Source organism: Podarcis filfolensis (assembly GCF_964270895.1).
Source record: "Podarcis filfolensis genome assembly, chromosome: 11".
Classification (NCBI taxonomy): Eukaryota; Metazoa; Chordata; class Lepidosauria; order Squamata; family Lacertidae; genus Podarcis; species Podarcis filfolensis.
This window is the reverse complement of record NC_139613.1, coordinates 61,249,212-61,265,640: the sequence shown is the minus strand read 5'-3', so window position 1 is coordinate 61,265,640 and position 16,429 is coordinate 61,249,212. Positions and strand designations below refer to the sequence as shown.

At 40.7% G+C, this 16,429-nt stretch overlaps 1 protein-coding gene across 17 annotated transcripts in view; it reads right to left on the bottom strand.

Annotated features, from left to right (window-relative positions):
- Positions 1–16,429, bottom strand: part of TRPM3 (transient receptor potential cation channel subfamily M member 3) — a 418,048-nt gene that overhangs the window by 138,944 nt on the left and 262,675 nt on the right. For 16 of the 17 annotated variants that reach the window (XM_083576479.1, XM_083576463.1, XM_083576474.1 and 13 more), the window contains exons 2-5: positions 10,306–10,385; positions 7,704–7,908; positions 4,142–4,355; positions 2,860–2,984 (exon numbers count right to left, since the gene is read on the bottom strand). In XM_083576479.1, the coding sequence (XP_083432605.1) occupies positions 2,860–2,984; positions 4,142–4,355; positions 7,704–7,908; positions 10,306–10,385 (624 nt within the window). Of the gene's footprint in view, positions 1–2,859; positions 2,985–4,141; positions 4,356–7,703; positions 7,909–10,305; positions 10,386–15,397; positions 15,422–16,429 lie in introns of those variants that run through there. The other variant, XM_083576468.1, reaches the window with a different exon arrangement.

Here is a 16,429-nt window from a genome sequence, read left to right as displayed (position 1 = left end):
GAAAAGGTATTGGCTTAGGCATTGGATTACGTCAGCTGACTCCACCCACTCGGAGAGGGGTGAGTCTAAAAAACAAAGGGGGTTTATTCACCAGTAGGTGGAGCCTGTTGATGCTAATCCAACTATAAGCTCTCCCCTGATGTCACCGAGGGTCGTGCCATGGCCTCCCGCCAAGCAGGCATCGGACAGAATGCAAGACCGCCGGATTCCTTTAACGGAATACCCAAAAATTGAAGACGCAGGCGATGGCCACACCTAGCCCTTCGACACCACAACACATTATGGACGATGAAAAGTGAGGGCTGGAGGCTGGCACCGCAGCAATTTAGGCTGCTGTACACGCTCCCTTGAAGGCACCTGGTTGGGTGCCTGGCCGAGGGCGTGGGCGCCAGCCAGGTGAGTGGGAGGCAGGGGGCAAACGCCCCCTGCTTGAGGCAGAGTCCGGCTCCCGGCCACAACCACTCCCCTCTCTTGCAGGGAGGAGAGTCTTTGTTGTTTAGTCGTTTAGTTGTGTCCGAATCTTCGTGACCCCCTGGACCAGGGCAAGTCATGAGACATAATTTTCTTAGTTCTTCAACCATACTGGACCACCATAGTGGACTACAGTAGCCTACACAGTTGTAGCTTTCTTTCTGTTATCTCTCCCCTCACTGTCCAAGAGCATCACAACATTTAAGCAAAACATAACACAAAATAGCAATTCAAATCTGGATAAAACAGAGCGAAACATATTTAACTTTAAAATATATCATTCTCATGCATGCATACTTGCACACACCTTCTGTGTGTCCAATTCATGTGCTAATTTTTTGCCTCCCTTTTTGCCTCCAGCTGTGTACAGATAACAAAACCAGTTGCTTGAACTGTCATAAGCAAAGGTTGGTAAGTAGGCATTATATATAAAACTCAGCCACTGACTAATTATACAGTGTGATCACCACTCAAAGACACAATTCAGAACTTATAAACTAAATTTAGGGACTGGATAAATGCTTCAGTTTGCTTCAGTCTATAGTATCTGTTCCAGAATCAGTTTCCAGTTTGTTTCAGTTTCCATTAGCAAATTATCATTCTATTCCAAGCTTTCTTTACTTCAAGGATTGTGAGCCAGGCACCCTGGGCTCTCTCTCCATGTGCCATGCATGATCTTGAAATGCTTTCACCTGGTGAACACAGAGCATGTGGGACCTGTGCCTTCACAATGTACCCAGGTTGTGACAAGAGAGTGAAGGAAAAGAATACAATTTTGGATTTTGCTGCATAAATCATTGTTCCTAGTAATTATATGTTTCTCTGCCAGGTGTCTGGCAATATTTTCTAGCAAAAATTACCTCATATCATATCCCTACAGAACCTGTTAGAACTAATTATTTGTATAAGCTCCAAGTACACTGTTACTGAATTTCATCCTTTGTGATATAGCCTTGATTTAATCAAGCAGTACTCTTGCTGAAGGAGAGATATACTATTCTTCCTCTCCACCATAGAAGCAGAGGACCTAGCTGTTAAACCAGGGGTTAGCAACCTTTTTCAGCCGTGGGCTGGTCCACCATCCCTCAGACCATGTGGGGGGGCCGGACTATATTTTGGAGAGAAAAAATGAACCAATTCCTATGCCCCACAAACAACCCAGAGATGCATTTTAAATAAAATCACACATTCTACTCATGTAAAAACACCAGGCAGGCCCCACAAATAACCCAGAGATGCATTTGAAATAAAAGGGCACATTCTACTCATGTAAAAACACGCTGGTTCCTAGACGGTCCGCGGGCCGGATTTAGAAGGCGATTGGGCCACATTCGGCCCCTGGGCCTTAGGTTGCCTATCCCTGTGTTAAACCCATCAGAGAACTGAAATGGAGTGGCTGCAAGGAAAATAACGGAAAGTTCTTTTTCAGCCTTGCTTGCAGGCAGCAACTGCAGGTATCAATGCAAAGCATAAACACTGGCAGCAGGTGTGTGAATGTGGGTGAGACAATCTTAGAAGATTATTCTCCATTATTATTTTCTTCAGAAGAGTAAGGATACGTCCAGACAGATGTGGATTATGTGATTGCTGCTGCTCATGCATGGAGGTGGTTTGCGGCATCCACAGAATGTCATTGGCAACAAAATACCTATTTAATCAGGAGCCATACTTTCACGTTTGCATGGTGAGTGGTGTAGTGGCTGGAGCTTTAGACTTGGGCCACATTCACTCCAGACATTTAAAGCACCTTGATACCACCTTAAATATTCATAGCTTTCCCCAAAGAATTCTGGAAACTGTAGTTTCTTCAGGGCGCTGAGAGTGGTTAGGAGGCCCTTATTCCCCTCATGGTGCTCCAGTTCCCACGAGTTTCCTGTGAAGAGGGACTGTCTATTAACATCTAATGAACTGTTAATCCACTCTGGAAATTGTAGCTTGGCAGCTATTGAAGGGGAATAGGGGTCTCCTAACCACTTTCAACACCCTTAACAAATGACAGCTCCCAGAATATTTTGGAGAAAACCTTGACTGTTTGCATAGCAATGTTAGGTAGTAGCAATGGCATAAGAGGATAGCTAAATGTCCTTCAAGGAATAGGTCCTTTCTAAATGATCATTTCCCTCTTCCTCAGAGTGACACCCTCCTTTCCTGAGACCCTCATTCTCCATGACAGCAGGGCAGCTATCAACCTGGGAGCAAGGCACAGCTCATCTACCAACCTCCTTGCCTCTCTCTGCTTTTCAGGTCTGCCACCTTGACAAAGAGAGCAGGGGCACATTGCACAGAGGACACACCCACAACTTCTGCCCTGCCCAGGAAGATCTGAAAAACCCAAACTTCAAGGACCTATTGGCAAAGCAATGCACTGCAAGAGATCTAAAAACTTACATCCTTGCCAATCAGATCCTCTTGATTTTCTACAATTCCCCAGGGAGCTATTCCAATAGTGCAGATCTTCCCTCTTGACTTGGAGGCATGGTCTTTCAGTGCATCCCCAACATGCCGAATAACTCCTGTAAGAGAAAAGCAAGGCAAGTACATGATAGAGGATAAATATTACCAACCTTTGTAACATGTATGTGTGGGTGTAGTTCTAACACCACATATGGATTATGGCAAAATATCAAAATAATCCCCCAGTAAAAACAAAACATTTATGTAAGTAGCAGTAAATAGGCATAACTTTACCTTTCTAAAATGCTAGGAGTTCTGTGATTCTATACTTTAAAAAAATTGTGATAGAAAATCTCAAATACTGAGTCTTACAAACTATGTAACTGGAATAAGTCTTGAAAATTAAAAGGGAGAAAGTCACCCACTGTGCCATGCATGCAGAAGCTCTGGAGATAACAGAGGAACTGCAAGCTTGTATATGTCTTCCACTGCTCATTTGCCTTCACAAAAAAATTGCTGGGTACAGAGACTATACCTTTAAAGCACATATTGTTTCCCTCAAAGAATTCTGGGCACCTTCACAGAGTTACAATTCATAGCAACCCTTAACAAACAACAGTGCCCAGAATTCTTTGAGGGGGGAAACATGCTTCAAATCTGCTTTATAGGTAAATTATCTGCACAGCCTTGGCTTAGAGAAAAGATGTGACTGAAGAGGGGGAAAGGAAATTATGGCCCAGTTTGGGCATGATGGTAAACCATTATTAATGGCTTATGGTGGATGTGCTGATCTCACATGCTTTGCTGCTCTCCACCAGCCCAGGGAAGAAACAAACCACAATCTGTGGCTTGGAGTTAGGTCTGAAACAGTGATTACAGTTTGCTTTGCTCTAATAAACTACAATCTGCAGCGAAGGTTTGACTTGGCTTGCTGGATGTGGGTTTTTCTAATAGCAGCTTTCCTCCCAATGCAATTGGTAGTGAGGTGGGATTTTTTTTCAGGATTGGGGAAAGGGTTAAAGTCCTATCCCTATCTAGATCCTGCTAAGAAAATTTGCACTTTTAAAAACATATATATTAAATGCAAACCACATTAATGCCACATTTAGTTTGAATGATGTCTAGATAGAAATGTATTAAATGAATATAATGCTGTCTGCTTCATTTAATGCAGTGGCAGGATTTTTTCAGGATCCTGTGACCATGAAAAAGCTTTTTATGCCATAGAAAGAATTCCATCTGCTCCAGGGATTTCATTCTGCCAGGTTATTGTTACCTGTGTTTACTCCTCCAGTAAATATCCATGCTCCAGTTGTCATGGCAGCTTTAATGAGACCTTTCCCAAAGACTTGCTTGAGCTTTGGCTGAAGTTCAAAATTCTGGAGACCTCCATGCACAGAGATGAGAAGTTTGGGAAGTTCAAGCTGCCATTCCTTGGTCATCAAGTGCAGAAGAAGATCAGGCTTTGTGTCAAAAGACACACGCACATACTACAGAAGGAAGGGCATTGATTTGAAACAAAAGCAAAGAGTGAAGACGAGAAGCTGGTAATAGACATGCAGTTGGAATAGTTACACTTGATCTTAGCCAAAAGACCGAGATGCATCATCATTCCATGAATTAAAAAGACATGGGAATAATTCATTAGGATTTTAAGGAACTTCTGTACAATAGAATTTATGTGGCAGTTAATACAGAACCAGATCTCAGAAGCATTTGGTTGAAAATCCATCTGTTAACATATAGTTTGAAGAGAAGTGCTACTTAACCAAATAAAATGAAAAATACAGACTCAAGAGAGTAAGATGATTTTGCTTAGTTGATTTTCCAGGGGTTGGCAGACCTGCTGTCTGCAAAGGCCTTCTTAGGTGCCCCCAGGGTGAACCAAAATCTACAGATTCCTGGATTCCTTTTTCCCCTTTCTTTTTCTTTTTAATGTACACTTCTAGTATTTTTTAAAACCTGAGACATGAGTCAAAACTGAGAGAGAGGAGGAAAACATATGCATGTTTGTGTAGACTGTGAGAGGGAGATAAAGTGTGTAAGAGAGGTGGGGGGAAGAGAGACGTGTGGTCTCTCTCTCTCTCTCTCATGTGTGTGTGTGTGTGTGTGTGAGAGAGAGAGAGAGAGAGAGAGAGAGAGAGAGGTGCCAAGCATGAGCCTGTGTCAGAGAGTGTGATGTGCCCACATGTTGTTATCAGACTGATCTAAAGAATGGCAAAACTTACTCAGCTCAGCTCACTCCACAGTAGTCATGGAGCAACTTGCTAATGAACTCAGGAGAGTTTACAACTCATATAGCATGGGAGTCTCTGTGTCAAGTTGCTTTGAGGAAGTCACTGGCTGCAGAGGAAACCATAAACTATGTGGATGTGCCAAGGCAAATCTCAGCTTCTCATTCTCCACTCTTTCCCTCTAACATGGCCACAAAGAGGTTTCACTTTCATTTTTATCTGATGGCTTAGAACAAATGGCTTAGAACAGGGGTGGCCAACTCCCATGAGACTGTGATCTACTCACAGAGTTAAAAACTGGCAGTGATCTACCCCATTTTTTAGGGGTTCAGGCCAAAGTTGTTCAGCTTTTTTGGGGGAGGAAGTAAGCACCGTTTTGGGGGGTGGTTCAGGCCAAAGTTGTTCAGCTTTTTTTAGGGGAACCAAACTGGTTGAGCTTCTTTGGGGGGAGCCAGTGATCTACCACAGATGTCCAGTGATCTACTGGTAGATCACGATCTACCTGTTGGACATGCCTGGCTTAGAACAAAGGGGAACTGGAGAGAGGGAAGAGTTTGTTGTCACCTCCAAATGCAACCACTCTCAATCTCGTCTATCTCATAATATTGTGAGGATCAAACAGGGTAAGAATTTGAAAGTGGCTTCTTTCTTCTGCACTGGAAAAACTGAACTGTAGTTTACAGTGGACTGATGAAGCAGAATGGATATGGCTTGACTTACATGAAAATTCACAATTGTGGCACATTATTTTTGAAGATGATGAACCGGCAACACCATTAACGCTACCGCTTACAGGAGAAGAAGAATAAATGGAGTGTTGTGGCCTCGAGTTTACTAAATTATATTGAAATGGATGAGCAAGTTCAGTGCACAATGTCTAGCTCTAATAATGATTTTCTCAAACATGGTAGCTGTCAGAAAGTATTAGATTGTAGAAAGAGTTTATTCAATGTTTTCTACAGGAGCAAGTACCAGGCCTGCCCAACTGTTTCTCTTCATGCCTGCAGCACTGCAGTTAAAAGCCAAGGGCAGTGAGGGACCTTGACATGGTGTAATCAAGGTTAACAAGCTTCAGTGAGAATGAAGGGTTGCCATGTGATTTTGTGTTGTTGAAAGACAAGTTTCTGGGTTTGAGGAATTTGGCTTTTTAAGCTTCAAATAGAATTTTATAACTATTGGAATGAAAAAAGTAGGAATGCCATTTCCTAATCTATGTCAGTCAAACTCTATATGTGTCAATTTGTAGGTAGCTGGCATGAACTTCCTGAATGCCTCTTTATGGGGCTCATTACTTTTGCCAATTAGCAGTTATTCTGCACAGCATTGTAGACAGCATTAATGTCAAGGAAATTTGAACAGAAGCTTGCAATTTAACCATAAAAATACTGACCAGGCAAATGCTACCAGGTAATGTGGCCAGCCTTCAGTAAAGCTATCATGTTACTTTGAAAATTAGTAAGATAATCAATAGAAATAAATTTCAAGTGAACATGAAGCAAAGAGCAAAGTATCTTCTTTCTGTGAAGCGAACAAATTACTTTTATGGAGATAAGCTGAAAAATTATAAAACCACACATGGAGGTTTGCATTGTGTTTTAAAGTTACATCAGTATCTAACAGTGCCTGATGTTTTCCTTGGAAGTCTGACAATAAGCATTCCCTCATTTAATAAATGTGACACACTGCACTGCAGATAGAATTTGGTTATTCTATATTAAAGAAGAACAATTTTAATAAACAATACATTTCTGTTACATTTTTTCCTACTGCAGAAAGCAGTGGGAGTTGATCTGCTGCTCACCCATCAGCAAAACTGATAAAACTTTCATTTTATTTGGCAACAGTATCTAGTCCTCTGGGGTCACTTTATTCAAAGCCGTCAGGCTCACATTTATCTCCAAAAACTACTGTTTGCCAACAATGTGAAACATCTTCCTATTGAACATGAGCTCACTGTAAAACTGAGCAGAATCTTTTGTATTGTATTAGAACTTGCCTTACAATTTTAGGAAAGAACAAGGTAGATGCCTTCCTAGAGACGGAGGGCAGAAACATGGAAACACGGCTGAAAATGAAAGCCATGTATTGGCTCTCTACTCCTTTTGATTTTATTGTATTCCAATATAATTACACTTAAGCCCCATGCAACCATGCTTGGAAAAACATTTAGGAATTACTGAGTTAGACTATTGGTTCAGCTAGATCAGTTGAACTGTTGATCCTGTTTGGCTGTGGATCCAGAGCAGTCTTCCCCTGCCCTACATGAACATGTTAAGGATTGAACCTGGAATCCTTTGCATGTACAGCATCTGTTTTGTGACTGAGCTGTGGTTCTTGGCCACATTTCCCACACACCCATGTTTCTCCCTCTTCCCCACTGCTATTTCCCCCACTGGCTACCTTTTAGGTTGCAAGGCTCCTTGGAAACATGAATTTGCCCAAATTACTGATGCAACTCTGTAATGCATCAATGATGCTAATGTACATGGCATAATAATCTGCACCATTCCCTAGAATGTGCACCCAAGATACACACACACAGAAATAAAAGCAAACATGAAGTAAGGACCACGTTCTGGTCCAAATTATGTGGGTTTTAGTTACCATGGCTTTGTTTGAGTGACCTCCACCTTGGAACTCAATGGTTCCAAAAGCATCGGTGGGACTGAGCTGAGTGTGCTTGCTGATGGACCACTTCTCTGACTGGATGTCACTTCGAGCAAGCCGGCTTTCATTCTTCTCGTTCTGAATGATGGAGATGCTTGGAGCAAGTCCCACATGTTGACCTACCAGGCGCCCACAGCAACACCTGTGGCATCAAGCAAAAATTACTTGTATTTCTTCATAAAGAAGCAGATGAGATTAAATTAAGTCATTGTGCATACTGAAGTAAAAGACTTCAGTCTTCAAAACAGTTTCCCTCTCAGTAGACATAGTTAGGATACAAAGATAGGTGAAGACAACCACACAGAACTCCACAATAACTTTAATAAAGGTGCTGGCGGAGCTTTTCTCATCCCTGCTGGAGATGCTATACCCGCCAACATTCTCTTTAGGATAGTACTATTCAAAGGCACACATGGCTGGTCACTCTGACGCAGATCAACTTTGATTAGCATCCCTTTATTTCCACAGGCTCAAAGGTAAATGTCAAATGAAACCATGGCCCTCTAGATGCTACTGCACTAGAAATTCCATCTTGTGGAGTTCAACATCTGGAGGGTAACCAGTTCCTCATCTCTCTTCACAGGCAATAAGGTGACACCTTTTATTGGCCAAATTGTGGACTAGTACCACGTGGGTGGCGCTGTGGTCTAAACAACTGAGCCTCTTGGGCTTGCTGATCAGAAGGTTGGCAGTTCGAATCCCCACTATGGGGTGAGTTCCCATTGTTTGCTCCCTGCTCCTGCCAACCTAGCAGTTCGAAAGCACACAGTGCAAGTAGATAAATAGGTACCGCTCCAGCGGGAAGGTAAACGGTGTTTCCGTGCGCTGCTCTGGTTCACCAGAAGTGGCTTAGTCATGCTGGCCACATGACCCGGAAGCTCTCTGTGGACAAACACCGGCTCCCTTGGCCAGTAAAGCGAGATGAGCGCGCAACCCCAGAGTCGTCCGCAACTGGACCTAATGGTCAGGGGTACCTTCACCTTTACCTTGGTAAAGGTAACTTTGGAATGCTCTATATGAACTGCATATCCAGATTATGAAATTACCTTTGTACAACTGTTTTTGTCTTATTGCAAGCAAACATCCACAAGACATACCCCAAAGCCATTTCAGGATGCAACAATGGCCCTCAGCACCAGCCTTTGTACAACAACATGTCTTTAACTTACATGAAATCACTGCAAGAGAGCCTTTTCACATATTCTTGGTGACACTGTGGAAAGGTTATATTGCAGGGATTTCAAGTAGGTTAAACATGAGCTTACACAAACTGAATTACCGTATTTTTCGCTCTATAGGACTCACGCGACCATAGGACGCACCTAGTTTAAGAGGGGGAGAACAAGAAAAAAAACTCTCTCCCTCTATGTGCAGCGCTCCTTCAGCGAAGCGGCAGGAGAAACGGAGCCCCTTCCATTTCTCCTCCCACTTCGCTGAAGGGGCGCTGCGCAGAGAGGGGAAGCTGTGCAGCGCCTCTCCAGTGAAGCAAAGCCAGGAGAGCAAGAGGGGTCGGTGCACACCGACCCCTCTTGCTCTCCTGGCTTCAGCGAAAGCAACGCGAAGCCTCCGGAGGCTTCACGTTGCTTTCGCTGAAGCCATGGAGCCTCCCTTCATGGACCCATTCACTCCATAACACACACACATATTTCCCCTTAATTTTTGGAGGGGAAAAGGTGCATCTTATAGAGCGAAAAATACGGTAATTGATACAATAAATATTTTTGCCACAATGGGATAACAGAACTTGAACACATTTAAATTTCCATGATACTTCAAGAAAATTACACTTTTAAGAAATGGAAAATGGTAAGAAATGGTTGTTTAAATATTGTCCCAACTGCTTCTCAAAGGCTGTATTACGTTAAATGTGTTCAGCTTGAAGATATTTTACTTATAATGCAGGATACAGTGGTACCTTGGTTTGCAACCGCTTTGGATTACAACTGTTTTGGATTACAACCACGCCAAACCCAGAAGTGTGTGTCTCTTTTTTTGGATTACAAACCATTTTTTTTGGAGGCCCCATTGGTGAAAGAGCGCCTTGGGTTAAAACCTGTTTTGGTTTACAACCAGACCTGCAGAACGGATTATGGTTGCAAACCAAGGTACCACTGTATATGTATTATCTGTTAGCATTCATGTTTTTCAACAGCTATATCTCTAACCTGAAGTATTTTCCTGGGTAAAGGAAAATTATTATTATTAAATTTGTATACTGCCCTTCATCCAAAGATCACAACATAAAAATACAAAATTAGAACACAAAATACATAATAAAAACAAAAGCAAACCAATACTCCCACAAAGACATCTAAAAGGACATAGAATGTTAATTAGCCAAAGCCCTGGTTAAAGAGCTACATTATGTTCAAATTGATATTGAGTCCATCTTAGTTTAACAACATTTGTTGCCTGGCAATTACTAGAATAGAGCTGTTTCTTCTCTGCCAGGTATCAAAAGCCAAGATCCAATGAGATATAATAGGTTAAGTATAAGCTGTCACGAAAAGCAAGTTCATTGACAAAAGCCATGCCATACCTATGGGGGTCTTTGGTGCTGGGTATGATGTGAACACATTCCCTTTTGTAAAATGCTCTTTCTATCCATGACTTCTGAGCCTGAAAAAGAGATGAATAAAAAATCCATAAAATAAATTTCCTGTTCAATATCAGTTTTAAAGGACAACAAAGCATTTAACATAGGATGCTCCACAGTAGAAAAGTTTAGGAGTTGTGTTTTTCAATAAAAGGCTCCACTGGCATTTATTGTGGGGCTTGATGGATTGCATACAGCGTTAATATTGATATAATCAACAAAATAAAACAAATGAAAATAACGATACATTAAACCTCTCCAATTGGTAAGAAACCCCTTGACATTACATTCTTTTTGCTGTTTTGAAATCACTTAAAACAACTATTTTGCATGGGGATCACTGAACACTTCTGACTTCTTAAAGATAATTATGAAAAATGTTGGATGGAAGCGAAAAAAGACTTAGAAATTTGGTCAAATTTGAAGCTTTCCTTGTTGGGTCGAATTGCAGCTATAAAGATGAATGTATTGCCTAGAATGCTGTTTTTGTTTCAAACACTGCAAATTGTGGACAAGATGGATTGTTTCAAGAAGTGGCAGAAAGATATCTCTAAATTTGTCTGGCAGGGCAAGAAGCCCAGAATAAAATTTAAGATATTGACTGATGCAAAGGAAAGGGGTGGATTTGCCCTGCCAGACTTTAAACTTTACTATGAATCAGCAGCATTTTGCTGGCTGAAAGACTGGCTACTTCTTGAGAACACAGACATTTTGGATTTAGAAGGTTTTAACAATGTTTTTGGGTGGCATGCATATTTGTGGTACGACAAGGTTAAAGCACATAAAGCATTTAAGAACCATATTGTCAGGAAAGCTTTGTTCAATGTTTGGACAAGATATAAGGATTTATTGGAAAATAAAACACCAAGGTGGCTGTCACCAATGGAAGCAAAAGCCCAGAAAAAGCTCAATATGGAGGCCAAATGGCCGAAATATTGGGAAATCTTGGAACAAGAGGGAGATAGACTAAAATTGCAGAGTTTTGAGAAACTAAAAAATAAAGTGTGAGATTGGCTTCATTACTATCAGATAATGGAGGCATATAATTTGGACAAGAAAATTGGCTTCCAGGTGGAAAAATCAAAATTAGAAACAGAACTGTTAGAACCCAAAACTAAGATTTTGTTAAGGATGTATAACTTGCTGTTGAAATGGAACACTCAGGATGAAATGGTGAAATCTGCTATGATTAAATGGGCACAAGATGTTGGACATAACATTATGTTTGCGGACTGGGAACAGTTGTGGACCACCGGTATGAAATTTACGGCATGTAATGCCTTAAGAGAGAATATTATGAAAATGATATATAGGTGGTACATGACCCCAGTCAAGCTTGCAAAAATATATCACCTGCCCGATAATAAATGTTGGAAATGTAAAGAAACTGAAGGTACATTCTTTCACCTTTGGTGGACGTGCCCAAGGATTAAGGCTTTCTGGGAAATGATTTATAATGAAATGAAAAAGGTATTTAAATATACCTTCCTGAAGAAACCAGAGGCCCTTCTTCTGGGCATTGTCGGCCAATTGGTGCCAAAGAAGGACAGAACTTTTTTTATGTACGCTACAACAGCAGCAAGAATACTTATTGCAAAGTAGTGGAAGACACAAGATTTACCCACTTTGGAAGAATGGCAGATGAAGATGATGGACTATATGGGACTGGCAGAAATGACTGGCAGAATCCGGGACCAGGGAGAAGAGGCGGTGGAAGAAGATTGGAAGAAATTTAAAGACTATTTACAGAAATATTGCAAAATTAATGAATGTTAGAATGATGTTGGATAGAAATTGAGTGGTTTCCAGCTGTAATGCTTTAAGAATATGGAAGAAGGGTTAATTAGGTTATAAAAAAAAAATAACTAAAATGGTGTTGGATTGGAAATAAGGGGTATTGGCAACAAAGTTAATAAGAATATGCAAAAATGGATTGATAATGTATGAAAATACTGAGTTATAAAATGTTAAGTTATAGAGATAAGATAAATGAAAGAGGGTAAGGATTTGCTGATTTGATTATTTAAATGGGAATACAAGAAGGGGAGGTGTGAGGAAGTCAAAGAAACAATCAAACGAGTTTTATGTTATGAAAAACAATTGTTCTTAATTTTTCTTGTTGTTTTTGTATGTTTTATTTATCTTTTTCCCCCCTCTTTTGTTATTATGTGTTTTTGTATGTTTGTTTTTGTGAAACCTTAATAAATATTTCTTTAAAAAAAAAGAACACTTCTGACTTCTTAATTAAGTCAAAGCTCAGAATCCACTTGTTTAGTGGATTCTGGTGTGTGATTCTTATATGGCAGCATTAGAATATAGATTATCATACAATTCATAATGACTATCTTGAAAAACAGGGAATCCAGAAGCAGGAAGGAAACAAATAAGAACATCATTTGTAGAATCCCAAGGTGTGGAATGGATTTTGTTCTGCTTCGCAACCAGAAATATTTGTGAAATTTTGTCAACATTCAAAAGTTCATTCTGGCACCAGATTAACCCCAGCACCATACACTTGTACACATCTCTTTAGAAACCATCCATCAAAGTGAGACACACCTGGAGAGTCCATAAATGATCGTGCTAAGTATCAGCCCTTTCCTTCCTGTAGTGTAACACATATCATCATCATTTCCACTGGGAACATAGGAGGAAACCTGGTCTAACTTTGTCTATTCCTATAGGTGGGTTGATGTTTTTTAAGTTTGTTTCTGTTACCTTTCTGTGTTATATCCCATTCAAAGATATATATCTATGTTATATCGCATTGTCAACAAAAAAAATATGAACAAGAGAGGAGGACATAAGAAGCACCAAACAAGAGGAGCCACAATATAAAGCAGCAGTTATATTTGAGCAGCAGCAGACCAAGTTGTGCCGGAAAAAGAACAAGAATGCTGAAAAGGCATTGAGTTCCATACAGCTGTGCAATTTTAGACTCTGGACTTAATGGTTTTATGATGTCTTCCTTTAGATAGACTTGTGAATCACTTCAGTGCTGAAGCACACAATTAACATTTTTCTTCCCTCCCCGTACCCCATTCCATGATTTACAACTGCATCCCCATGCAAAAAACAAGCTAACAGCATTTTTCCAACCCTGATTAAAAAGAAGAAGAAATACTCTGATGACAAGGGTAAAAAAAATTGAGTTTGTTTCTGTTGCCCTGATGATAAACAGGGAATAAGCACCATTTTGTTGTAGCAAATGAATGATCAAAAATACAGAGATTTTCAACCTTTTTGAGTCCAAGGCTCCCTTAACCAACTATATTCTTTCTGAGGCTCCTTTGTGGGGCTCAGGAGCTGGCAGCCCTCAGCCCTTTTTGAACAGCTTCCCTCAGCCTCCTCTCCTCTTCCTTCTCCTTGGGAGCCCCAAAGAGCGGTGCCTCCCAGAGGCAACATTCGCCTGCGGAACTTATGGCCAGGGCTGCTGCAATAAACAGCTGTGCAAGCCTTTGGGAGGCAGAGATGCAAGAGGGCTTCAGAGGAGAGATGGAAGGAAAGAGGGACACCCCTGTGGCATCCCTGACCATCCTTCAAGGCACCCTAGGGTGCCACGGCACAATGGTTGAAAACAACTGATATGATAAAATAAAAATTAGCACCTGTAAACATGTACACCTCTTGTCTGCCCCCGACTATATAACATTTTACTAAAGAAGAAGAAAAGGGGTGCTGTGATGACCCAGTGTTAGCCCTAGCAGGATTTGGCATGTCCACGCCACCCCAGGGGCTAATGCCATATCCCACCATCTGCTGCTCTCTAGGTTGTCATTTTCACCCCCCACCCCCAATGCTGTGGATTTCAGGCCAGGGGTCAAGCCCTAGCTGAGCCACTCCTTTAGCCAGGCTGCCTTTTGAGATTCACTGCTCTATTTGTTTCTCTTCTAGTTTTTTTTGCCCATTGGCAACAACCTCTTTGAGAGGAACATGCTTTCTGAATCATGTACAGTGGTACCTCGGGTTAAGAACTTAATTCTTTCTGGAGGTCCGTTCTTAACCTGTAACTGTTCTTAACCTGAAGCACCACTTTAGCTAATGGGGCCTCCCGCTGCCGCCGCACCGCCGGAGCACGATTTCTGTTCTCATCCTGAAGCAAAGTTCTTAACGCGAGGTACTATTTCTGGGTTAGCGGAGTCTGTAACCTGAAGCGTCTGTAACCCGAGGTATCACCCTCAATCTGCATCTAGCAGCATGCAAAGATAACAAAATGAAAAAGCCCAGAAATGAACAAGCAAAAAAGCATGCAAAATCTTAGCTTCTGCTCATTCTGGAGAAGCCATGCACTATGTGGATGCTATCTTTAAAAAGAGCAGGCGGTATCAAGAGGGTTTTTGTTCTCAAGTAGAGTGGGTGTGCATTGGGTCAATGGGGAAAACTAGCAATAGCATAATTTTCATAATTCTTAAAATTATCTTAATTTTCTAATGGCACAATTCTATGCACTTTGACTCAGAATTGGGTAAGCGGGTAAGCCTAAGTAGCCTATTTCAAGTCAATATGTTGTTTTTAATAATTAATCTAAGGACAAAAAGTACCACTCCAGCAATTAAGAGATGACCTCCCTCCCCCTCCCTCCCCCCTCTGAATTTAGATATATTTAGAAAACATACAAAGAAACAAAATGCATTCAAAGATGTTGATTAGAGCTGATGAGATTTACATGAGTGCTTATGGTAGCTATAGGCTATGTGATAAAAGACTGTTGCTGCAATCCTAAGCACACAGTTACTGTGGTGCAAGTGCAAACATGCTAAGGAGGAGTAGAATGCATTAAATGCCATTTATACCTAAAACAGCAGCCCAGTCCCTTGAATATACTTCCTGCTACTTCATGCCCTGGCAAAAACATCAGCTTTGAAAAATTAATTGCCATAGTTCATTTCTGACTAGAAGGAACAGCGTTTGTTCCATTAACATTCTTCAGGCTATATATGAATTTTTCAGAAGTAAAGCTTTTCATAAATGAATCCCCTATAAAATATCATCAGAACAGTAAAAGACTATAGAGATATCAAAATGATTTTAGTACCAGATTATATTTTAATGATTTCCTTTTTAGTTTCCTACATCCACCCTACAATGGGAAAGCCAAGTATAGGTATCCTTGATGTAGCTGATGCTCTGATCTTAAGCAAACCTGCGGTGGCACAAGTCAAAATGCAGCCCTGTACTAAAGAAGGAAGAAATGGTTGTTTCTCACATCCCAGGAAAATGGCATGGCAGAGCACACATTCCCCGTACAAGCCTTGGCCAGTGCTAAGGGCATGGAAGGAAATGATGAATGTTGGGGTTTGGAAAACGCTTTAAACAAGTTTTCACAATGACGGTTTATAATACCTTTATTATCATAATTTGTTTGCTTTGCCTGAATATTCTTTCCACACATATGAGAGTAAGCTTGATCATGTTTAAACTAATAATTAGGATTGCATGCAGTGGTGTAACCTTAGCTAACCTCTCTTGAGTTCTGATTTCACAGAAACCCATGTTTGCCAGGCTAAAACACACACAGAACCCTATTTGAACTTAATTTGTATGCACAAGATTGCAACCTTAGAGCGGATATTTAATTAGAAGTCAAAACACACAAAACACAAAATGATGGCACAAATTTATTTTGCAATGAACAGGTGTTGACAAAACATGTAGTTAGCACGTTGTAGAAGAAGCAATTGAAATAAATGATTTTATGGAAACACACTATTCTTGTCCTTGGAGTGTGTGTGCATCTGCGTAATTGTTGCCTTGTGAAAGTATTACGTACTAAGAGAAAATGGTTAATGATTCATTTTTCAAAGAATTACTTGAAATGTGAAACACCTTATGTTTTATTGAATTGCACTGGCTCACTTATTTAGTTTAATATTTAGGTGACTGGAGTGCTGATAGTCATCGCCCCCCCGCCATGTAAATATTAAGTTGCTTTTATGTGTTAAATTTTATTGGATAGCTGCCTAAATAATTTCCTAGTACAAAAATACCCAGAAGCAGCTATTTTATCCATATTTCTTGGTTTACATGAGGTTTTATGAAAATGTACAAAAACTATTCAAATGTTACC